Source organism: Patiria miniata, unplaced genomic scaffold (genome assembly GCF_015706575.1).
Source record: "Patiria miniata isolate m_02_andy unplaced genomic scaffold, ASM1570657v1 HiC_scaffold_7, whole genome shotgun sequence".
NCBI classification, from domain to species: domain Eukaryota; kingdom Metazoa; phylum Echinodermata; class Asteroidea; order Valvatida; family Asterinidae; genus Patiria; species Patiria miniata.
Genome location: NW_024037074.1, coordinates 36,239,830 through 36,265,254, shown reverse-complemented (window position 1 = coordinate 36,265,254; position 25,425 = coordinate 36,239,830). Strand labels below are relative to the sequence as shown.

The following is a 25,425-nucleotide window of genomic DNA, read 5'->3' as shown; positions in this document are numbered from 1 at the left end:
AATCTCCGAAGGTTAAGAAATAAAATGAGCATGAATAATCCTGTCAATTTTACGGACACTGTGGACCATCTGAAGTTGTCAAAGAGTCCCACCCTCCACCTTTGGTTTGTGTACATTTCTCACACTGCTTCTGACCGAGTTTGAATGAGCTGCCCCCTGGCCACTTGACTAATAATCGTGATCTAATGGTTAATGTGCACTGATGGATTGACAGGCAGGACAGGTGCATGCAATAGTTGGTATGGACTCTCTGCAGAATATTGTCTGGCAAATCCAACATGTTTAGAATAGTCTCTGACTCTATCCAGGAGTCAAACGTCTATTCACAACTGGACTCCAATATTTCTCCTGCGATTAGACTGTACAGCTACTGAAATGGCACAATGGTTTTCCATTTACCTTCGGACAGCATACGGGTTGACGCCTTGGGCAGCTGCTGCTGCTGCTGCTGCTTGCTGGTGACTAGCAAGAACTACGAGGAACAAAACAAAACAAAACAATTTTGGTATGAATTAACGAGTGTGCTGGATGTGTCTGCCAAAAGCACCTATTAAGAACAATGGAATTAGGCGAGTCAAGTCACCAGACTCTCAACATATACAACCGTGGGTACATGCAGTTAAAACAGAATGACAACTGTTCTACTATTGGTGGTGCTTTTAATGGGCGATGCGCTTAGCCAAATACTGAACGGCTTTGTTTATGTTTTTCTTTGCTTTTATTCAACTAAAAATGCAAAATTTGAGTACTCCCCTCTCACTTAGTAATACCGCTAGGGTGTGTGCCACGGCAAAAAGTGGACAAAAGCATGAAGAAGCAAATATGTTTTGCTGTCGCTTAACCCAAAACACATTATAATAAGAACAATATTACATCTGATTTTTAAACAAGGCACAACCAAAGTTACCTGTGATTATTTAAAGAGAAAAATTGTGTTTATCAACAGGGAAAAGTAGAGCAGCTCTTACCGTAAGGATCGTAGGGTTGCAAGACCGGATAGCCCATGCCTAGATGCGTGTGTTGGTGTGTGTGCATATGCTGATGCAGTAGATGAGATGGGATTTGTGGGCCGTGTCTTCGGGATGAGTCGTACCTGGGAGAATCCTCACGAGATGTAGGTGTCACCGGGGTCTTCCTCTCAGCAGGAGATGCCGGTGGATGCGGGGAGGAGGATGGTCTTCTCTCCCTCTCCGGTTCTGGGGACCGTGACCTCTCGTTCTTATGAGAGCTGAAGTATTGGTTGGCATGTTGTTGTAAAACGTCCAGAGCTTTGGTTGGCCGCTCTCGAGAGGACTCTCTACTTTTGCTCCCAGAGCTATGAGGGGATGTTGCGCCCGACTGTTCACGGTCCATTTCATAGCGACCTCGCTCCTCCGGTGACTTCCACATTGGACTGATCATGCGTGGCCCCTGCGGTGGTGGGTAGTGCAACTCGTGCGGGATGTAGGGATAAGCGACCATGGGGTTAACTGCCTGGTAGGCAGGATGGCCAGGATCAAAGGGCATTGGTCCAAATGGAGTCTGCACATAGGGAGGTTGGAGATATGCCGGATACGTGTCTAGGACTCTTCTGGAGGGAGGTATCAATCCTCTGGGTGGACCCTTATCATGGGGGGATTGACTTTTGCTTGGCTGTGGAGAGTCTCTGTGCTTCTTGTCATCACTTGATGATTTAGAAGATGAGGTTGTGTTGCCCTGCTCCTTGGATGACTCTTGACGCGGGGAGCTGGTAGGTCTCCTAGAGCGCTCGTGCTCTTGCTGGCGGTCTTCTGCTGTTCTTTGACTCTCTCTCCGTGATTCGCTGGACTCGGACCTTCGGCGCTCCTCTTGTTTGGCTTTCCGGTTATCTTCCTCCTGGCGCTGCAACTCTCTCTGTTTATGATCATACAGAGAGTACAGCCTCATCTCCTCTCGCTGCTGTTCCTGCAAAGTGCGAGCTGCTTCTGAGGATTTTGGCACGCCAAGCGGAGCGGTGACATCAGGACTCTTGGATCCCGGCTTGTGAAAATCAAGTTGCTTACCATGGATTGTCTCAGGAGGTTCCCGGTCCCCTTTTCTCTTTAAAAGTTGAGGGTCTTTATCAGGTCTTATTCCCTTACTTGTGTCAGATACTGAGTCCCTTTTGGTAGGAGTGACAGGTTCTGTTTTGATCTTAGGGATAGGTCTATCCCTCAGATCAGAACTCTCAGAAGCTTTGTCCTTGCCAGGCTCCTGGTCTCTTTTCTCCCTCTCAAGTCTCTCTGCCTCGGCACGTTTGCGTTGCTCCCCCATAAATTGTTCATGTTGCTGTCTATAATGAGGATCGGTGGATATAAGCCGCTGGTGATATGATGGGTCCATTGTTACGTAGCCTGGTAAGAAGGGATACTGGCCACCATAGACAGCACCTGGAGGAGCCTGAGGTCTGTAGCCAGTCTCAGTTGGAAGAGCCTGAGGCCTATAGCCAGTCTCAGTTGATGGGCTCGGAGAGTCTTTCCTGGCCTTCTTGGGCTCAGGTCCTTCTTTGCAAGGTTCTCTGCCCGGCTCTGATTTCAAGGGCTGGGTGGGAGTCGCTCGCACAGACTCCATAGATTTGGCCACAGATTCTGTGCTGACTCCTCGCTCTCGTGCTACCTCCGTTAATGGTGAAAACATCGGTACACTTAATGGTTCTACTCTCTCAAGTCTTCGCAAATCCTCTGGGACTTGCTTGCTTCCCTGGGAGGATCTGCCAACAGGTGTATCGTGAAAAGCGTAAGGATCTCTTTCCTCTCTAGGTTTTGTGGGTCCTACTGGAGCCTCGTCATTGGCGTCTGATATATCGGAATATGCTGGGCTGCCCGCCCTTATATCCTCTGTGTTTGGGGGAACCACTAGGGTCGGCACAGGATGTTCTGAGGGCAAGCTGTTGGATTTTGTTTGAGCGGGAGCTGGGAGTCCTTGGTATTCCTTTTTCATGGTCTCTGGGGAAGACGGGATGATTGGTTTAGTTGGTGGGGGTGGTGGAGGCTGCTGTTGCTGCTGCTGCTGCTGTTGTTGTGATGGCATTGGTCCATGATGCGGAGGCCGGTTTACCGAGTTCATAATACTACTGGTGGGGATAAGCTTCGGCATTTCGGGCATGCTTGGGTTCACAATCGGTCTGCTGGGGATTAAAGATGGTAGTTCCTTTGGGGCATCCTTTGGCGGTTGCTCTGATGCTTTGGTTTGGCTCTCAGGATTACTCCCTGGAACATAAGGAGAGTTCCTACCAGCATCCTCAGGACCGATGCCCGATGCTGTCAACGCCTGTTTGAGAATGTTGTTCTCCAAAGCAGCTGCTGGTGATGATTCAGGGAGTTGATCTGGTCGAATGGTAGGGGGACTCTCTTTGGGTTTCCCCTCCTTCTGCTTAGTGATGTCCTTAGGGTCCCCCTTGGTCCCATCCTTTGGGGTGCTCCCAGCCACATGCTTTTCTTTGTCAGTCTTGGACTTCTTCTTGGGTTTGGACTTCTTTTCTTTTAGAGTTGCGAGAGAGGCATTAACAGCGGGGTTATCTGCCACGGCTGGCTTTGGTTGGATGGGTTTCAATGTTGCTCCCGTGCTGGGAGATGACCCTGCAGGTTTTGTTGTTACTGTTGGTATTGTGAGAGGTGTGGGCGTTGGTCCGCTGCTTGTAGTGACAATAGTTGGTATTGCAATGAGTTGTGGAGGTTGAGGGTGAGGAGGAGCTGGGGCAATTGGTCGAGCTGATTTCGGCTTCTGGACTAATTTGTCCTGTTTTGGTTTCTTCTTCTCAGACCCTCCCTTTGCTTTGTCCTTGTCTTTGCTCTTTGAGTGTTTCTGAGCATCCTCACTGCTGGGTGCTGACGACATCTTTGGCGTATCAGGAGTCTTGGGGATATTTGTTGGCGGTGGGCTGAGAGGTTCTGTTTTAATGACTATCTGCTCTGGGTTGGAGCGGATGACACTCACGCTGGTCTGCTTCTCCCCAGAGCTGCTGTTAGTCTTTTTGGTGTGATCATCAGCCTCTGCTGTCGAGTTGAAATCAAAGACAGACATGTCCTTTTGATTGCTGCTGGGGTTGCTAGTGTTCTGACTCGCAGGTTTCTTGTGCTTGCTGGGTTTGTCACTGGAGTGAGAGTCAGGCTTAGTTTTGACAGCATTGACTGCATCTTTGGCTTTGTTGGCACCATGGAGAATCTTGCTAGGACTGGTTTTATCATTTGGACTTTTATGCTGCCCGCCTTTGGGGCTGCGAGTTACATCTACCCGTCCTTTAGTCACTTCCTTAGTGTTAGGGTCTTTGCACACATCAGTTGATGTGCTTCCAGTGGGTAAACAAGGTGGTATACTGTCGTCCCGTTTCTCTGGAGTCATTGCGGGAGCTGTTTTAATGTCTTTTAATTTCTCCACAGAGCTGCCAGCCCCCTTTGCTGGACTGACATTGCTAGGGACAGACCCTGTTGCAGAAGCCTCAGAAGGTACGGCAGTCTTGTCCCTCTTGGAGGGACTGAAATCAGAGGCTGCCTCCACCACAGCTTTAGGAGTTTCCGGTTGATCTGCTTCATCAGGGGTAATCAGCTCCTGCCTCGGAAGGTCCTGATGGGCATGTGTCTGGTGGTATCTCAAACCATTGATGTGTTTGTACTTCTTATTGCAATTTGGTTCTGGGCACTCAATGAACACAGGCGAAGTAGCACCCTCGGAGGAGTTGGGAGTCGGCGTATTTCGTGCAGTTTTCAACCTCTTGGATGCCTTATTGTTATCCTCCCCAGAGCTAAGGTCTATGTCGGTGGGGCGTATCTTCCGTTTGCCCTGGGCTCGGTCGATGGCGTTGGGAGGCGTGCGGCTGCCGTTGGAGGCACCGCTGCCGCGCCGGCTCTTGATGGTGGTTGAGTTGCGGAGCTTGCTGTGGATGGAAGAACGCGTCTCGGTGAAGTTGCTGAGGTCACTGTTTGTTGTGGAAGAGCTGTTGCGCCCTCGCTTGGGCCGGCCCGGTGTCTTGGCATTCCGGATCTCCATGTCACTAGTAGGAGAATCGCAAAACCTACAAAAGAGGGGGTAAGAGAGAAAAAAACTCTATTTTTATTTTATTACATATCACAAGATCAATTTTTGTATCAGGAAACAGTGAAAATAGCACTGTAAACAAGCAAATTTGTGTTATTCACAGGATAATATTTTGAGTAAAAAACAAATAAAATTGATAATTCACTCTTAAAAATTAAGCTGATTAAACTCTGTAAGTAGTGGTCAAGATATAATGACCAATATATATTCATGTAGCAGTTTTCTTATTTCCAAAAGAAAATACTGATTGGCCCAGAATAAGATTGCACTTTGGCGTAACGTTTTGGCATTTGTTTTTGATACTCTGCCTTTTTACTTAAAAAAAACCCACAAAAAACAACAACAACTACAACGTAAAATGAAGACTTTTGCTTACCTCGGTGGAGCCCAGTCATGTTTGGTGCAGTCAAGGAGCGTGCCCACGTAGGTCTTGTTCCTCCAAGTCACATTCACAACAAGAACACCTACAGGGGTTAGAAGACATCACCGAAATTAACAACGTTGATTAAACTGACCTAATTTTCAGTTCACTCTATACCTTAATCTCAGCAGACAAAAAATTGGCTATGGTGAGAACAACCACTGAACTCCAAGAAGCTGAGCAGTGAACGCCTATCCTCATTCCATTCAGTCAGGTATCCAAGTTTACCTCAAACGGCAGTTCATACTTCATGTGAATGCAATGCCAATTTGAAGTCATGAAGCATTCGCTGCAACATTCGCCAGAGTTAAAATGTGCTCAACTTTTGCGACTTTGCAGTGCGAAAACCTGCACTGACATCATAAATTCACGTTCGCGTATGAACCATTCATATTTGCGTATGAACCAGCATTCATGCAGGCAAAAAATGGCTGGCACTTTTCCCACAGTTTATTCGCTGCAATTTCAATTCTTTTTTTCTTCATTTTTTTCATTTTTGTTGTAAATGCTAATAATCTCAGAAAATGTGTTCTTACTTGTAACCAAGTTAACCTTTTCAATTCTTAAACGAAAATCTCTGTGTTAAGCCTTAGCCATTTGATGAATGTAAGGCTTTGTTTAAATTACCTGGCTGTGGCTTACAATTACACATGCCCCTATGGAAGCCGCTGAAGCCACTTCCCATACACCTTATTCACAAGGAAGCCATTTTTGATCAAGTTCCCTGAATGTAGTTTATAACTTGCAAGCTATTGAATGGGATGGTGCCAGACTATTTATGCGTTCAAAGCCTCACTTTCCATTTGTTTGTTTTAATGTGGCTTAAAACATTAGTGTATGTTCAATCACAAATTTTTTATTACTCATCAGAGCAGACTGGTTTTGATTTGTAATTAACTTTATTTCATTGCTTTCATTTCTATTCGCAAGTTCCAAAATGAATATTTTACCTTGCTTTCAATTTAATATGGCCGACTCATGAACAAAGCCTATAGATACAGTTATTACTACCGGCTTCAGCCAAGAAAATTATGACGTGGCTGAAGCCAATTTTTCTTGCTCACCTTGGTCCGTCTCATGCCACACAATGCCCTCCAAGTTGACCGAGGTTCCTGGCTCGCAGGGCCCAAGACAGTCTGGATCCGTCAGTGTGGACATGTCGGAGGTGTCTATCGCTACAGAATGAGTGGTGACCTGAGAAACGAAAGGCAGGGAAAAGAAAACAAGAGAGAGAATACAGAGATAAGTTTCAAATGGGTATGACATCAGTGGGCATTTTTCTTTTTGGTTACAAAAGTTGAAAGATTCTGCATCGAGAAAAAAATATACAATTTTGTAACAGATGAATAGAAATTGACTGAAGCGGGTTCGAATATGTGACCTCCGGATTGCTCTTCCAGTGCTCAACCAACTGAGCTATCCAGCATATATGTTGGCAGTTCCCATTTTATCAAAGTAACCCCCAAAACAACTGTTTGAGTTAATATTGTCTCCCCCCCCCTTCACAAGCATATTTTTTTTATAAACACTGTATATTCAGTGCTGTCCGAAGTGAGTGCGAGAAAGAAAAAAAAATTACCAACATTAAATTTACATCACCCGAGGCAAATTCCATCTTAATAGGAGTCTGAGTTCATCTTATATGAGATTAGCATTTAAGTATTCAAGAATTTGCGAAAGCACATGTCAATCTCAATCCCCCTGTTTTAGACATACATTGACTGGGCAGCCAGTCTGTGAGCTCAAGTTATGAACCAACTTTTACAAAGAGCTTGAGGGTTATATTTTCAACAGACCTCTAAACTGGTAGAGCGCCCTCGTGTGTCAGAAAACTGCATGGACAATGTCCGTGACAAAATCACATCAACAGATGCTTTATTTTTTCCATTTAATTCAGGAAATGGGTATTCACTGAAGTTTGATCCAGCCTATATTCATAAGTGCACCCTTTAAAAGGCACTTGAACATGAAATTTCAAGAATGTAAATGCACCGAGCACTAACATTTGCAACAGAAAAAGAATGACTTTGTGCATGGTCTTTGTGTACAAAGCAATAGAAACGTGTTGACTGACAGACAATACATGTAGGTACATGTAGGTCTGTATAAAACCGCAGTTCAAATGTGTGAGTAAAATATGTACCCATTTTGTATCCAACTACATCCTTGATGGCTTCCAGAGTGGCACATGACCTTTCAACCTTTACCCCAATGAGTACACTGTTCACTGTGCCCAGTGCTTATCCAGCAGATATTCCCACTTGTGCCAGGCTCTGTAACCACAGACCCCAGACTTGCCAGAAGGGATCAATGCTGGCACTTTTTGAAGGAGAGTCTGTAAGCAGTCAAGCCCAGGGAGCTGAGGCATTTACAATTGCAGACCCCCAAAAATGGTTCATGGCTTATTGAACAGGAAAGTATCATTACATGTGAATCATTTTGGCATGTGGAAATGCAGAAAGCAATCAGCCAGTTTGGTTTATGAAGGACGATTCCGAAGATTTGACTTTCGGATAAGCAGTCAGAAGATAAATGTATGTGGGTTATTGTATAGTTTTAGGATCAAAATGTGTCATTTTTCCTGTCCCTGGTTTGGGAGACGAAGGCATTAAAGGTAATATATAACATTTGCTTTTGCTGTAATTTTCAGCAATGGACGAATTTGGGGGTTAGTATTTTATAGCAAATACATGTATTTTAATTAAATTAGGTTTTTTCCTTTCAACGACGTGGGCAAAAAACCTAATTTGATTTACAACACCCCGACGTAAATTTCATCTTATAAATACCTGTATTGTTACACTGACTTGTTGAAAGTTTTGTGTTCAAGGATGCTGGAAAAACAAGAAGAAAATGCTGTTCTTGTTGAAGTCTGGTTCCCTGACGGTGACCCTACTTTAGATGAAATGGAGGAACTCATACGGTAGACATCAGGGAATTGTCAGGTCAGGGAACTAGACTACCTGGCTTGTACCCGTTCACAGAGGTGTAACCGATTGCAAACAAAATGTAGACTAACTAAATTTAGTGAATTGAGGTCATTATTTGAAAAAAGTCAGTTTTTTTTCTTGAAAATGACAGCATACCAGGTGTCATGATTTCACAGGATGCTTGAGACTATTATTCACTTACAGTCAAGTAAGTTATTTCATAGTAATTTGGTAGTTTCGTTTTTTAATGTTTGCAAATGTTGTACAATACCTTTAAAGATGCATCCAGAATTTACAAAATCGTACATGTCAGATGTTACAGGGACTGGAAAAAAACATTTTATAGAATGTCTACATTTATAAAATGAACCCACCTCCATGCGGAAAATTAGTAAAAATACATAACCTAATTTCAAAAAATGTGCATTTTAATCAAATAGAAACAGACAGAATGAAGAACTCCTACGATTTTTTTTCTTTGATAGTCCTGCGTTAACAAGGTTTCAGTTTGTGTACATTCATGTGCTGCACAGATGGTGTTCAGTAATATGTGCATGTCCATGTTCCCAGCCTAATAAATCTAGTCCAAATTTGCTCTGGGGATGCAGGAGGTGTGAATGGGAAAGAAAACTACATGAATGTATCAGGTGCATGACTTTAGAATGAATGGACATCAACTTCCGCTTTTTTTTAACAACTTCCTTCCAGAGCCATTCCGGGATTATGTCTGATCCGGTAGCTCGGGGGTATCTGTTAAGCGATTACAGACCGTGTCCCGTTCTGTGCTTAAGGGGAACCCTTCGGAGAACGGCTGAGAAAGAAAGGGGGTAAAAACGATAAGAAACACGGAGAGGCGGAAGTGACTGTAGAACCAGGAAATACTCCACACCATGTCTGGTGTGAAGCCTGAAGGGATTGAGTAGAAGTTGTGGACAGCTTGCTCAGTTTGCCCCCTCCCCTCCTGAACTTCCACCCCACCCCCTACCAAACTTGACTAGTCAATGGGAAGTCACTTATCAACCCAGAAGGACCTAGGTATACATTTGTTGGCCATTCTTGTGGGTAAGGATCGGGCCACGGACGGAGGATGACTCCCTTCCTGGGCTGGCGCCAAGACTCTTCCCCACATTATGTGAATCTATTTTTGCAATTGCTGCTTCGAACCTGTTGTTTTTTTTCTTTCATACTTTGCCCTTTTAATACAAATTCTGAGGCCGGGTTTTTCTTTTTCCCAAGAGGCTTAAAAGTCTGTCTGCTGTGATATCAGATGGTTGACTGTGTACTTTAAGTAATGCCTGAAGGGCCATGGTTTTCAGGAACTGTGCGCACATGTTCGACTTTTAGATCCATCATGATTAATCAAGCATTTCACAACTCCAAGTTTGTACGTTAAGAGATCGCTGAAACCTTACTTCACAGATTTTAAACTTGATTTACTTCGGTCGAGTAGGAAAGAGACCTGTAAATCCAGAGGGTTGGAGATTCTAATCAGATGTCGTAAAAAAAAAAAAATTGGGGGAGGGGAAACAAATCAGTTCAAATTGGCTGCAGGCAACAAACTTGTGTGAGCAGTATATGTAGATCTGGATTTCAAATTAGTGTGTATCAAATCCAAAGCATCTGGATCCTAATGTCTGCAAGGCCTACTAGGCTTACTAGTATTTTCTCCTTCAGTAATGGCACCGGACTGGGACAGTATAGGATAGCCATTTAATGGGACAAGACTTTGCTTCCTGCCGACACAACTATTTCATATCAGGAGGGAATTATGACGGAATCTCCCACTCTGATCCTGGCACCTCAATTTAGGTCCAAGCTTCTGATTCATACATGGATTCTTCAAATGACTGGGAAATAGGAGGTGGGTACCATACCGTACAGAACTACATCTGACTTGTTTTCGCGAAATATAATCACAAGGCAGTGATAAAACCTTTTCATTTACACGGGTCAGGCAAACAAAAATCCCTCCCAAATGTGCAAAAATACAGTGTTTTATAGACTAATTGAATGGCTACTTAAACTGTTCATCTATCATGTCGGGTGATAGGTGGTTGTATCAATATTTGTCATCTTCTTGAACTTTACTCCCCGCTCCTTGCTCGGCCCACAACTAGTCACTGATTGTGAATACCCAGGGATCGTTAACATTATTCCATACAAGATTAAACTTGATGAATTGCAACCGGTGTGTTTACAGACTGTCTGCCTGCTTTGCGAGTTCTGTACTTCGTGAACAACGGACCCCGGGTTGCCCTGTGTGTAGTACTTGAAAAGCTTGCTCAATTGGCGCAAAGGAATGCAGGCACCCCGCTAAGGTGCACGCAACAACAACCGACAGAGAGCATCCAGTGCATGTACCTTTTAGGTTGATCATTAATGTTAAGCGTGGAAGAATGTGTGAATGTTATCCTTTCCTGGTTTTGATAATAGTGCAAGGGCAACGTTGACACCGTTCTTGGTTAGTTAATGGGATATTTGTGCTCACGGCTAGCTTCAATTTTAATTTTTAAGTAATACGTACCGGTACTTATGTCTTGCTTAAACTGTTTCTTAAAAGTAGTAATGGAAGACGGTGCTTCACTTTCTTTTCTAATATCTTTGGAAACATTTGTGGAACAAGTGAAGAACTCGCTTCAGCTGTTTATTACTTCTTTTTTTTAACATCATGTAAACAGAAAATTCTTTAAAAAACCCCAAAAAAGTAGAATGCATTAATGGAAAAAATAATCATCTGACCAAATCTGCTTTGAAGACAACAGTAGCCAAGACTAAAAATCTCAGACTATCAACAGATTCTCGACCCCCACTTACCCAACCCAACCAACAGCAGTACATCCAGAATTACCAGAAGGGGCTTGCCCTGTTCCACCCCTAGTGTAATATGAAACCACACATTTCCCCCCTATTCATAACTGCCACATAGAGTCTGCCCAGTGAGATCGGATGGGGAGATGACAGATGCGGAAGGGACCATTGATGGCAAATAGGGGTGGGATCGCCACAACCATGAAATTAGATTTATGACCTGTTATACTAAAGGCTGTTACTCTACTACTTGCCACTGAGAAAAGATTATGGGGAGAGCCTGGTTTGGAGAAAAAAATTAAGTGACTTTAAAAGGGGTAAGAGCAAGGGGTCATGGATTCATTGGAACAGTGAATGACCTTTAACCTTCTGGCGGGAAGGCATATTTTAACTGGGTATTGACCCCCTCGTTAATGGACCTCCCTGCGATTCCCTGCATGCAGAATAAATTTATGTCGGGTATCGTGTTTATTATTGCAAGAGTATCACTACCAGACGTTAAACATTGTTCACTACGTGCAGGGCTGTAACAAGTTTTGTTGGAATCTATCCAAAGCAAAAACTGTCCAAAAATGTTGATAATTTCAAACCTTTTTTAAATTGAGTGACTGTTGGATCATACAGATATTCAATGACTGCAGGGAGAAAAAAAAGAAGCTTTTTTTGAGGGGAGGGGGTGGGCAATTTAAGAGAGCATGGTTCTGGTAACTTCCAATTGTTTTGTTTTGGATTACACCAATTGTAAAAACAGAAATTTTAGCTTAGCTCAAAAACAGAAACCCTGCCTGATATCCTTAGTAAAAAGGGCAAGTCTTCTTCCCTTATTTACACAGATCGTGCCGCACCGCAAGGCTACCGCCAATGCCACAGCTACAAGTATTCTGGCCTCGGGGCAGCCAGAAATCTGCAAACACTTGTATTCTGTGTCACCTAATCAAATCCAACTCATGGACTCTCTCCACAGCCTGCCCAATTACAGGAAAAAGGAAGCGGTTTCAACAACTCCCCGCCGATATGACATCCACCCTGAACTTTGACATCTATAGAAAGGTTTCTTGTTCAGTTATCAGATTTCGGGCCTGATCTTTGGGGATTTTAGGTAATTCTTCCGCAAGAGGTCTCCAAAATTTGAGCAAGAAACACATGAAAATTACAGGTATACATGTATTCCCCTGAGTTTTATTTGTATGACCAAGAGAAAAATAGCCTTTGTGGTGAAAATACTGGTACACAAACAAAGCAACAGTATTTCTTTTTGCTGGAAGAAAATTTAGAAAAAGTCTTTGAAATTGAAAAAAGTAAAGCTTATGAACCTTGCTTTGGGTGGAAATAAATTTTCGATGATGCAGAAATACTCAAAGCGCACAAAAAGCTTTGCCAAAAATAGGTGAATATTTTGGGGAATCTTGTATTATTTAAATTGACAGTAAAGGACAAAGATCCTGATAACCAAAATCCTCACCTTGTCATTTTTGGCCTTCTTCCCGCCATGTTTCTTGGCAACGCCGCCGTGCGATCCCTCCTTCTTGTTATTCGTGTCACCTTTGACCTCTTTCTCCTCTTTCCTCTTCCCATCCTCCTTTGTTTTGTTGTCATCTTCTCGGCTGTCCGCTCTGCCGAGTTTCTTGTCCGAGTCCTTGCCAGTGCTCACAGTGACTTTCATGGGGCTAATGCTGACTGTTGCTCCTTGTGGAAGGACGTGGTTTGTATTGTCCGAGATTTTCGGTTGTTGTGGTTGGGGCGGCGTTGCAACTGGGGCAACCACCATGGAAGTGTTGAGTAGAACGGTGGGGTTGGTTTGGTTGGTTCCCGCAATGGGCACCAGGGACACAGCCGCGGTGGGTCCCTTGGAAGCACTGCTCATGGCAGGGTTACTGAACGCCTTGTCTTGCTTTGTGGCCGAGTCTTTCTTGTGGTGTATGACCACTCGCGGTTTGGCCACGGATTCTGGGCGTTCCGGTGACGCATGATGCGTTGTCGAAACCCCTGCTGTTGTTGTCGTTGGGGTGTCTTCGTTGCTGCTACTGCTGCTGCTCGTGGAGGGGTCCTTACGGGGCGACGACATGGTGGCAGCCTCCCCTTTGGAGCTGCTGACCTTACGCTTGATCTTCATCTTACCGATTCTCAAGGGGCTACAGTCGGCCGAGGGGACATCCTGCCGATCCTTCTCCAGATCAGCGTCCAGGTCAATGATCAGGTTGCCCAGCCCGATCTCCCATTCCTCGCTGCTATCGTACTGTGGCGTGATCTCCTCTTTGGCGTTGGCGGTGGCGGGGTCCGGGCTGATAATGCTAGTGTCCATCTTGGTGCGACATTTAAGGCGCGCTGCCTTGCCCCTCCCCCTCTTGGGTCTCCCTTGAGCTGAGAGGTAGACGCCAAATGGTGACTGCGTTGCCTGCCAGGGTTGAGGGGTTATTGGCGACAAACACCCTCACACAATAGTCAACAACTCACTCAGTCGATCAAGGCGGACTTGTCAGCAAGGTGGTCCCAAGATGGCTTCCAAATGCATTGCCTACTTCAGATCTTTGTCATTCTGCAACAACAAAAAAATCCAAATTGATCAAAAAGAATAAAACCATTGTCACCAGGAACCCTCAGAGTGGCATGATTCAAGTTTTTGTCTTTCTCAAGTCCCTTCGGACTAAATTCATGATCGGTCTTCGTCACGTAGTTTGAGAGTAGAAAAAAACTGCAAAGGAAACTAGAGTCAGAAGCTATTAGAGGCGACTTGTAACTGACGAGTGAGTCTCCCACCTAATACACCTTGGCCAGTTTCTTAACAGCAAACCGGGGTTAAAAGTCAATGACCAGCAAAAATCCTGCAAGCTTTCAGTTCCACCTGGCCATAAAGACAGCCTTAGTTACTGCATCTATAATATAGCCAGAAGCAATACAAGGTCTGAGCAAGACAACCCACCTTACAGTGACAAGTACATGTAAATTCACGTACTGACATTTATGTAAAGGTCTCAATTTAGTCCAACATCCTGTTGGATAAAATGAAACCCAACCCACAAACAATAGTACTGCTGTATACATTCCTGCAAGATAACACCGCTCTGATGATCTGCTTGTCAAACTGTTTATAAATTTACTTGGGGGAGTTTGGTTTTGCAACAGTGTACTCTCTGACCATAGAGCTACAGTAGGTGTTATCTTTTCTCACGCACTGTAGAATGTCAATGTATTGCAAGGGTGTGTTCTGTGCAACATGAAAGAAAGACAGGAACAAGAACACCCCCACATACACGTTTGTTTATGGTGTAAATTGAGGATTTTCTATTGTTCCTCTTCCTTTTTCCTTTGTTTGTTTATACTCAATTTTTTTGCAACAGCTCTCATTGGTTTTGTAAACATTTTCTAATCGAGGTCGTCCTCAATTCGGTTCCTGTCCTCAATTCATTAATAATGTTGCACATGTGTGTCCTCGATTTACACCATGAACCTACTCACACACAACAAAACTATCCTCTTTCCACAACTGACTCATACTTTCAACACAAGGAAATAGGTCTACATTTACAAGTGCTCATTGCAGAGCTGCTAGTTGAGCCTACATGAATTTTGAAAAGGCGTGAACAATCGTTACGGCCTCGGAAGAGTCAAAGGCTGGACACAAACAGCCCTATTAAAAATATCCCTCCATCAACACCGATAGGGTTTCCGACCACAGCGGGATTGGGGCAAGAATTTGCAGGGATGATGAAGTTTCCTTGTGCGCACATAATGAGCTGTTCAGGATCCGAAGAGGGTATGGGACTACTTGCTTGTTATTTATTCAATGGACTGTGAACGGGAGAATCAATCACGGCAGGGGAGAGAAGTGGGGTGGGGGGGGGGGTGGTTATAGGAGGAGATACTACTGTGCCATCAATCAGTATCTAACGTCAAAACCATTTACAAATAATAGTGGCCTTTTCTGAAATGCTAAAAATTGCGAGCAATACAGTATGCACTTTTGAGAGCTCCACTGTTATTTTTGTCCATTCCATTTTGTCCCCGCTTGTTACAAACGGCCATTCAACATATCTTGTCAGATGGGATTTTAATCAAAGGCGGTCGATGACAGTTTTCCCTCCAGCGGGTACAACAATTTGACCTGCGATTATAAAAAAGGATGCTGTGCTAGATTAATTGATTAAGTTGTTTGTACATGTGTTTTTGAAGTTAGGTTTGTGGCTTTCTGTGCTGGGCTTAAAGAAGATTTTTTTTTCAGTCAGGAAGAACTATGACATGGGGGAAGGGAATGCATCTGCAACTATCAGCAAAGTAAAAAATAAAAAACAGAGTCAGTTATGTAAAGTTACCTTTGAAGTATTTCGCATGGTGAAAATTTGCATATAAGATTTTTTTGGTACCACACAAAAGCTGATACGAGCACTTTTCAGAAGCTGCTGTTTACTTTTTTTTTTCATCAACCATCAAAAGTGAAGAGCTGATGAAGGATTTCTTTGGAGATACTGCAGGTCTAATACAGCAACTTCTGATTGAATGATCATTTTCTGAACATCAAAATCTGATCGAAGTAAAGGGTTTCCACAGATATCAAATGTACATGTAGTCACATACAATCTTTCATCCTTTCAAAGTCTGAAAGAATTCTCGGGCTGTGCTGAAAATACTGAAGATGACAAATAACATCCTTGATGTAACTCGGGTAAGTTGCGTGGTGTGACTTTTTGTAGAATGCCACATTTCCGTGGACAGCCACTTCACACGCTTTTCATGAGGAATATTACACCTAATTTGCATCTCTAAAAATCTGCCAAATATCTCCCCCCAAAATATATCGATACATACATGATATTCATAAAAAGTTTTTTTTTATGTCAGTGTTCAAATACTTTCAGATTGATGATTTACAAGTCACAATAACGGAATACTAAATAAAAAAAAGAAAAATGCACAGTACTAAAGAATTTGAGGAGATTAATTCATGTACAGACCACAGAGTTTTCTGTCAAAAAAAGCAGTATAAATAAGCAGATACCATTACTGGCCGAGTCTGTACAAAGGTTGTCTGTCACCGCATGCATGCACAAAGAAGTAAAGCTCATTTTAGAAAAGGCTGGCATTATGTCCATCTTCACACTTAAGAACAACAGATTAATTTTTAATCTTAATCACTTCCAGATAAGAGCATTAAGGTGGTGTGAGTGCACTGTTTAATGCCCACAGGAAGTAAAAGAGCAATTAATATTCTAATAGCCTGGCAGGAAATCAAACTCAAGTGGACGTGTTTGGACAGTTGATGCCTTTAAAGGTAGAGTCCATCATTTGTAATTTGTGCATTTTGTTCGTTTGAAGCAACAAAAGAGTTCAAAATCTAATGAAGGATACTGAACAACTAACCTGATGAAGTTTCAGCTAAGCTTCAGCTGTACATTCCGAGAAAAACAGCATTCTAAGATCTCAATTTCAAATCAAAAGTTACTGAATCATGTTTTGAATTGTTTTGAATTGCAACTATACGCTACGTCGCGCACTGATCCGACGAATTATAACAACCGCGCGCGCGTGTGCGTCGTTCGAATGCTTGTGCGCGCTTCGCTGAATAACAAAACGAACTACTAATTTAAATTTTCCTACGGTGCTTCTTAAGAATCACCGTTGGAAATGCCTTCTTTCGTTGATTACTTCAAAATGACAGCTTCCCAGAAAGAATAATTTCACAGGGAGTTTAGTCTCCTTACTATCTTTCAACTAAGTTAGTTTTTCAACAATAATTACGCCAGTTACTTTTCGGATGGCTGCAAATGATGGACTCTACCTTTAAACAAAATGATCTCTGATTCGGCAGAATGCACAAACATGTGGGATAAGGGCTGTGTCATATATGAATGCAGGTCAGTGAATAAGCCTGAAATTGCCTACATCGGCCAAATCAGGATTTGCAATTTGCATGCCCTCAACATTTTGTTATTAGAGCATTTTATGGGCCATGAACTTGAGGGTTTGTAAAAAAAGACGGGTAGAAACCGTGAACAGGACTGCGAGCTCGTAATTCTGTGAAATGCTGAAGAAATTGGGCCCTAAAATTGCTGTATTTTGCAATGTAGCGCAGGCATCATTTTTCAAAATGGCGATGGGCTTAAGGACTCCTTTTAGGGGTGATCATCTTTGGATAGAATTTTCTTCCAAAAATTGTACAGAAACTGAAAGATGTGTGTCTCAAACACATTGGAGAGTTGTGAGTATTTTTTTCGAAATTTCGGAAGTTGGCATGTTTTATCACTGGGGTCTATGGCATTGGCAGTCTATTAACTAGCCTGCAACCATACACCCACTGTTCATCAACTGAACATCCAGATAGGATTTTTCTTGATTCAAATGTTCGAAAAATGGGAGCGGTCTCTAGGAGATGATGAAAAACGTATAAGTTGTCTGATTTGAGAGCTAATTCCATGAGAAACATAAACTCAACTTTCTTCTTTAAAATTGGCTATAATATTATCAGCCATTCCTCTACCCGTTCTTAAAGCTCTTTGTTGATTTTGGCAGACGCGCCCACAAATCCCGGTCAGTGACCAGTTTACATGTAGGCTGGCACATGTTTAACTGTATCAATGCATTTCAACATCAAATGAGAAATGCTTAGACAAATTTCTTGTCTCTCCATAGACTTTGTACACAACCATTGAAATGGCGTCTGGATATTACAATGTATTACTTCCAATATTGCTAGGGATTTATTGGAGTCAACAAAGAAATGCAACATCTTGCAGTTTCCATAAAACAAGGACATGAAAAACAACCAATGAAAACGAAACAAATACCAGAATTTCTTATGAAAGAGAAAACTAAATGAAGTTTTAAAGTAATTTCCAAAACTTCAGCCTACCTAAAAATATACTTTCCAAACATTATCCAACAATGTACAATAAAAAATCACACCTGGTGATTATACAGAGACATGTATCATTTCCTATGTACTTTGGTGTACTCCTCTATAGTTCACATTAGCTATATTATCACATTCCCAAGTGATGCCACCATGCTAGGAATGCACTTTGGATCTCCAGTGCCTTGTAATTTCAACCAGCTTATTACAACAACAACCGCCCAAGCCATCCAGCTGATAACAGCCAGGCAAAAACAGTAACCAGCTAATCAAGGATGGGTGTGATATTTTAGCACAGGATGTGGCTGTTCCATCCCATTTCACAGTTGACTGACAGATGAGTGGCTTTAAAGGGCAGTCATGTTTTTTTTCCCCTCTCTGTCGGACCCTGCCACTGTTCAACATGCTGGCTCCTCACCGAACGTGACAGCAACTTGCCTCTGTGACTCGAGCGTGGCAATAGTTGGGTTTGAGTCATAATCCCTGGTTGAATGGAATAACATGCCATACTTTTGCTAACAGTTACTATTAAAGGTACATATACTGTACAGAAAACAATGCATTTTTTTATTGCAAAGTAAGCTTTGCTGTACATAAAAATGGAATCCATCTCTCAGTCTCACCATGGAGCTAGGCTAGCTCCATGGTCTCACTAAGTGACAAGTATCAATGCCAAAACATGGTCTAAACAACACCGGCTTAATTGTATTTACTGATAACCATGAAGCCTAAATGTTATTTTTGTACATACAGGATTGAGGGTAAACAAAGGCAATAGTTACCTTCATGTACATGGTGCTTTATGCAGAGTCTTTGTATATTAAGTTAGGATGAACACGTTTCAGGGGGCTTTAAAGATTTTTCTTCACTTTTTTGTTGTTGAACATTTGAACCAGGTTGCAGTAAATTTAACTTTTGCTTTTTAAATGCGAATAAAGATTTATAACAGGAAATAGTACAATGACAGTGCAGGCTGAAATTTAAGAAAAGAATTTAACTAAGTGAAAAGAAGCATTCCTAATCATGCTGATTCCGCTTTGGCTGTCATTATTGAGAAAGACAGAGTCTTTTGTAAATGCACATAATTCACGATGGAATACTCAGACAATAGCAAGATTGTGTTACCTATTCCCTTCTCTGGTTAGTGTAATCTGATACAAGACTCTATTGCCACATGCTGAACGTGCCAGGAACAGAGATCAACCAGTCAATATCCTTCTGACAACACAAATCTTTCTGTGACATTGCTGGTGGTTGTTTCACCTTGGCGGTCAACAGTGCAAGTCAAAAAAGGTCAAAAGAAATTCCTTGGCGTAAAGCCTCATTCAAGGATGAGGGAAATCCTGTGTGTGAACTAACACAGCACTGCAACCTGGTACTGATTACATACATTGTAATTTGTATGAAGTTAGGACAATTCCTGGCTTGTTTGAAACTCACTCAAGCATGTTCATCTGGTCTGTACAATGTACTGGTAGTGCCAAAACAGTGTACATGACTGAGTCTGGTACAAATTTCTTAGTGTGTGACACATATGCTTTAATTTGTCAATAAGATTACCATTTCAGAGTTTTGGTGAAAGAAAATAAGTCACAGTATCTTTAAAGGTAATATACAACATTTTCTTTTGCTGTAACTTTCAGAAAATGGATGGATTTGGGGATTAGTATTTTACAGCAAATATTGTTACACTAACTGTTAGCGTTTAAAAATATGCTGTTCTTGTAGTCTGGCTCCCTGACCTTTAATACTCCAGACGAAATGGATCAATTTATAGACATCGGGGAATTGTCAGGTATAAGGGAACCTGACTAACTGGCTTGCACCTGTTCACGGATGTGTAACCGATTGCAAACTGTGGACTTACTAAATTTGGTAAATTGGGAGCAGTATTTGAAAAAAAGTCAGACGACCATCGTTGGAAATTGACACAAAAATGCCACTTTTTTTGAAAATGACAGCACACCAGTTGCCATGATTTTACAGGATGCTTGAGATTATTAATCACCTTCACTTCAGTCAAGTAAGGTATTTCATAATAATTTGGTAGTTTTTTGTGATGTTTGCAAATGCTGTTGTATACTACCTTAACCCTAAAGGGGCCGGGTTATTTTGACCATCTCTCAGCCGGGGGGGGGCGGATTCCGCCCCCCCCCTAAGATCTCGGCCATCGAGTGACGAAAAATTTTGAAACTCAGCACATGCATAGAGCAACTCTTCCTTAACATGCCCAAGAAATTTCATGACTATAGGTCAAAGGGTTTTGGAATTATGGCTAATTAATTATTCATATGTATGAATGGCAATTCTGCTCGGTGTACACGACGTATATGCGAAAATTCAGTTTTCACGGCGCGTAGCGCCGGAAAATTTTTCGCTACGTGCCAACCCGTGGTCCGATTTTTATGTTTTTGGTATCAAAAGATGCGTAAAGCTCGAGGCTAAAAAGTCATAACAGCTCGGGTTGCGAAAAAAATTTTTTTAGAAGCTATCGCGGAAAATGTTGAGGGGGGGGCGGATTCCGCCCCCCCCCGGCCCTTTTAGGGTTAAAGGGAATATACAACATTTGCAAACATCGAAAAATAAAACTACCAAGTTTTTACGAAATACCTTGCTAGGATGTTGGTAAATGACAGTCTAAAGCATCCTGTAAAATTATGGCACCTGGTGTGAAGTCATTTTCAAGAAAATGATATTTTTGTATACATTTCCAACAGTGGTCGGCCGACCACCGTTGGAAAAACCTAACTATTTAGCAACTACTGCTCAAAATTTACCATTTCTTCAGTCCAAATTTTGTTTGCTTATTGGTTACATGTTCATGAACGGGTGCAGGTCAGCTAAACTAGTTCCCTTACCTTACAATTTTCCGGCATCTATAAATGGATCCATTTTATCTTTAGTGGAGTCAGGGAACCAGACTACTTGAACATTTTTGTTTTTCTTGGTTTTTCAAGCATTTTCGAACACAAAACTTCAAATATGTCAGTGTAACAATATTTTATCTATTATACTAACCCCTCAAATAGTTCATTTCTGAAAATTACAGCAAAGGCCAATGATGTACATTCCCTTTAATAACAGCAAAGAAATGTTTAAATCTCACTCCACACAACAGCCACTGACTTACATGTATGTATCACAAAAGTGCTGACTATCATGCTTGTACAAAGGTTTGTGCAGACTCAATAATGACCTTTCAACACCCGATTCAGCATTCTGGCAAACATAATCCCCGTCACTCCACTGTGCCCTGAAGCCACCCCCACTGCAAAGTGATTTCTTTATGCACACACTGGCTTGCCCAACTTCCAACCACAGAGCAAGGACTGAAAACACTCTTTCACTCTTTTTAAGGAAAATGGGGTCATATTCTGCGAATAATTTCCAAATTCGGTATTTTCTTCCTCAATTCTGCGAAAACCTGAGGGTACTGAAGACATATTCATTTCATTCACAAAAATCTTGCACTTGCAATCCAACCTGGCACTTCCAGCTGATTCCCAATTCCCACGCTTCTTCTGAGTGACAAAAACTGACCAAAATGAAGAAAAAAAAGTTATTGAATTCCAGCGAGGTCAAGCAACTTGGTGTCAACACTTTCAGCGACAACAGACAAAAGGCACAACACTGGCTAAAAAAAATCCTTACCACTTCAAAAAGGAAACAGTATACCACAATTCCGGCTGGTGCAGACACCATCAAAAAAAAGAAGGGAAAAAAAGTAATAATCCACAGTCAGACAAGAAACTTGGCGCGATCAGCCTCCATTAAGTTGAATCATTCCTTTGGGCTGTTAAACACGCAGGATCGGAGCTCTTTTCCCTCTCTTCACGCCACACTTTCAGTGAAAAGCAATAATATACATGTACATTCCACAGTGGGCTCTGCGGGTCCTTGTTGCTAGTGAGTGCAGTTATATTGTTGTAGGACTAGACTGGCCATGTGAAGCCATGCCACTGGCCCCGGCCTCATTCAACAATGAACAGAGGTGTTTACCTCTAGAAGGAGTTTTTTTTAAAACTGTGATCAAACATTGCGGAATTATCATTGTGTGTGTACTCTCTGCCCCCTGCGGTATAATCTTTTATCGCAGGTCAATACAGTAAAAGGTTTCACAGACTGCAAGGCCTTTTTTACTGCGCGATTCCAGAGTTGTTTTCTTGGGGGAACATATGTCGGTTTTTGTTTTTGGTATATCTTTAAAGCTTTTTATTTTTTATTTCAACAAAGCAAGGGGAAAGCGTACTTCTTTAAATTGTTTGTCAGAAAACAGTTGTTTTGCTTTGAAGTTGTTGCCATTATTAACGCATGACTGCCAGCACGGTATGTGTTTGTCCCCGACAATTTCCCTTCATGCCAGTAGAAAAATAACAATGTATAATCATTAGTAAACAGAGAGGACTAAAAAAATAATGGACATTTGAAAATTTACAATGTGTAAACATCTGTACACAAAAGAGGATAGAAACAATACTTCTGAGACTCATGTAAAATAAACAATGTTGCTAAGGTTGATTTCATTTGTAGAAATGAAAGTGACATTTTAAATTGAAGTTTTCATTTTGATAAACATGAAAGTGACAAAGCTGTGTTTCACAACAAGTCCTTGAAAAAGTTGTTTGTATCAAATATCATTACCTTTTTTACAGCTTCCCATGTTGCAATATGTGCCGGCTTACCACACTGTTAAGAACCCAAGTAGGCACTGACAATATGGTCTAAGCCGCAGCCATTGTTAGTGGGTCGTTCACAGAGGGAGCAGTCCCCTTTAAAACTGCGACCTCGTCAGCAATTAAGGAAGTGATCATTCACAACACACAAAAGTGACAACAAGCCTCAACCAAGGCCGACCACGGCTCTGCCAGTGTATTTGCTGTGTGTGTGTGGATGTGTATACACCTGGCCACTTGTGGCAGGCAGCCAATAGGAACAAAGCAAGCCGAGAAAAGGGGCGGGGCTAGGCCGGCCTCCTGATAAAGTGGTGGAGCGAAGCATGAAGCATACAAAAGGCAACTGGCTTATCCTGTCTGGCCTGGTAGGGCCAGGACTGGGGCATGGGGTACAACTTTGGGTGTAGTATCTCATCAGCGGCATGACCTTTGAAGGGTCACAACAGGGCCGGGAGGGGGTCCTAGCTCTATGGTTGTACATAACAGGAAGGAATGTCTAGCTATCTGATTGTCCAGAAACCCAGGCATTGGATCCTTATGTAGTGTGGTCAATTACCACCTGACAATAGAAATGCAACTAGTGGGGTTGGATGTCTGAAGGTGGCTTCTGTATTTGATACAAAGGACACACATGCAAGAAAATACACAGGTTTTTTTTTAGTCCATCTTGGGCACATACCAATAGTGCACATGGTTGGGTATTGTTAAAAGATTGTACGGTACTTACTTTCCTTACTTAAGAATAGATCTTAACACGATTAATGAAGAAAAAGTTAGCGTGGAGAGCAGGAATATTCACTAAATTGAGCAAATGCCAAGAACATTATAGGAGAGCATCTTATTCAAAATGGATATGATTATGAATATGATCCTAGTTTACATTTTGTTCAAAATTTTCAAACAAGGTCAGGATGGTATGGCAATTATAAAAATAAAAACATTGTTAGAAACTTGATGGGAAAATTCAGACTTGTTTTAAGTTGGTCATCGAAAACAAGGACAAACCTTTAAATACATATTTTACATGTACAGCACGTTAAAACGGCTACAACTTAAGCGTAGAACAATCATTTGTGGGACAAAGAAAAGTGTTCAAAGGAAAAAGGAAATTCTAGAATTGTCCTCAGACCATATGGTACTGTTCTGTCAACTGTGGTTTTGTTTAGTACTTGTGTCCCCCACATGCATGGTGTCTGGTAATATCAGCACACAGGTGAAAGGCATCAACAAGACTGTCTGCTAGTTCTAAAGTTACATGGTGTTATTGTTTGCAAATATTATAACATTCCATACATTGGCAAGCACACCCAACAAGAACAGTGAACCATGTTTTCACTGTTGGTACAATTATGAACAACTGGTCAGACCACTAGGTGGATAGTGTGTTGAACAAATCAGGCCGTCCAAAAAGTCAGACATTCATTTCAGGAATATATTCAGTTCTGGAATTTTTAACGCAGTCACGGACTCATGGTCCCATTAAAGGTACATTGGATCATTTGCATTTTATGCATTTTTGTTTTCATATGAAGCAACAAATCTGCTCAAAATCTTAAGAAGGATCATGCATAACAACTAGCTGCGGATGTTTTAACTCAGTGGTAACTATACAATTTTAGACTACTAAACATTTTTTTTCCAAAGTATTTGCAAAATTTGTTGGGTCTTGTAACTGGAGTCCGTTGCTAAGGCACATTAAAAAAGTGTGTCTACAGGCACACTTTTTAAAACCACCTTCAACGATTGTTGAGGTGGCACCATTTTATGTGGGAAAATGTCCCAGGATATTTGGTACTATCCCTATCTTCACTTTGAGAAAGATTTTTCACAATAAATCGGTAGGTCTGTTTCTGCATGTTTACCAATGTTCCTATGTGCCTTTAAACGTGAATAATGTAAATTTCGCACTCCCAGTGTGAAAAAGGCGGAAATGAGGCAACAGAATGACTGGCAGTGGTAGACTGTAGACATGTCGCTGTGCAATTCCATCTCAAGCAACATCAATCATGTAATGATGAATCACACACGCTAATCATGTTCCCCTCGCTGAAAACATTCCTGCGCATGTGGCAGCCGTATCAGCAAAGATGAGAAATGAAATGTTTTGTCACTGTGAGTGACTCAATCCAGAATCACACCAAGTGATTAAAGTAATGTGATGATAACATGCTGATGCATCATCTAAATTAGAAATTATGGGTTTTTTAAGCAAAAAGAAAAAGATGGGGATCCAATTTCATAGAACTGCTAAGCACGTCGAGTACAGAAAATTGTTAAGCAGAGATTTTTGCAATTCTATGCTAATTGCTCATGGCTGGTCCTCAGCTGACTTCTGCTTAGCATACATATTTACTCTGGGTATTCTGCTAAGCCACACCTTGATAAAAGATCTGGGGCCCAATTTCATGGCTATTCCTTCCTCCATGGCTAACCACAGCATTCTGCGCTGACGATCACCATTCTGTGCTAACAGAAAATTCTGCACTAGCCTTGTAAGCACAGAAGCCTTTCAGTTACGGGATGTACGCATGCGCAGGAAGCCAAAATTCCTCCCTAACCTGTGAAATAAGCCTACCGTAAGCACAACATTTTCTACTACACTAAGCACGTATTTTTCACTAACCTTTATAAGCAGAGCCACAAAATTGGGCCCTACTAAGCATGGTGAAGACTGCAATGTGCTAAGCACAGAATATGTATGCTATAAAATATAATGCT

General features: G+C 42.0%; 1 protein-coding gene across 3 annotated transcripts in view; it reads right to left on the bottom strand.

The window, feature by feature from the left end:
* LOC119746021 (zinc finger protein 608-like) overlaps positions 1-25,425 on the bottom strand; it is a 57,721-nt gene that overhangs the window by 2,952 nt on the left and 29,344 nt on the right. Inside the window, exons 1-6 of one of the 3 annotated variants that reach the window (XM_038222776.1) lie at positions 22,676-22,901; positions 12,653-13,726; positions 6,517-6,646; positions 5,408-5,495; positions 969-5,008; positions 400-472 (exon numbers count right to left, since the gene is read on the bottom strand). In XM_038222776.1, the coding sequence (XP_038078704.1) occupies positions 400-472; positions 969-5,008; positions 5,408-5,495; positions 6,517-6,646; positions 12,653-13,492 (5,171 nt within the window). In that variant the 5' untranslated portion in view covers positions 13,493-13,726; positions 22,676-22,901. Of the gene's footprint in view, positions 1-399; positions 473-968; positions 5,009-5,407; positions 5,496-6,516; positions 6,647-12,652; positions 13,727-21,685; positions 21,841-22,675; positions 22,902-25,425 lie in introns of those variants that run through there. The other 2 variants (XM_038222777.1, XM_038222775.1) reach the window with 2 other exon arrangements.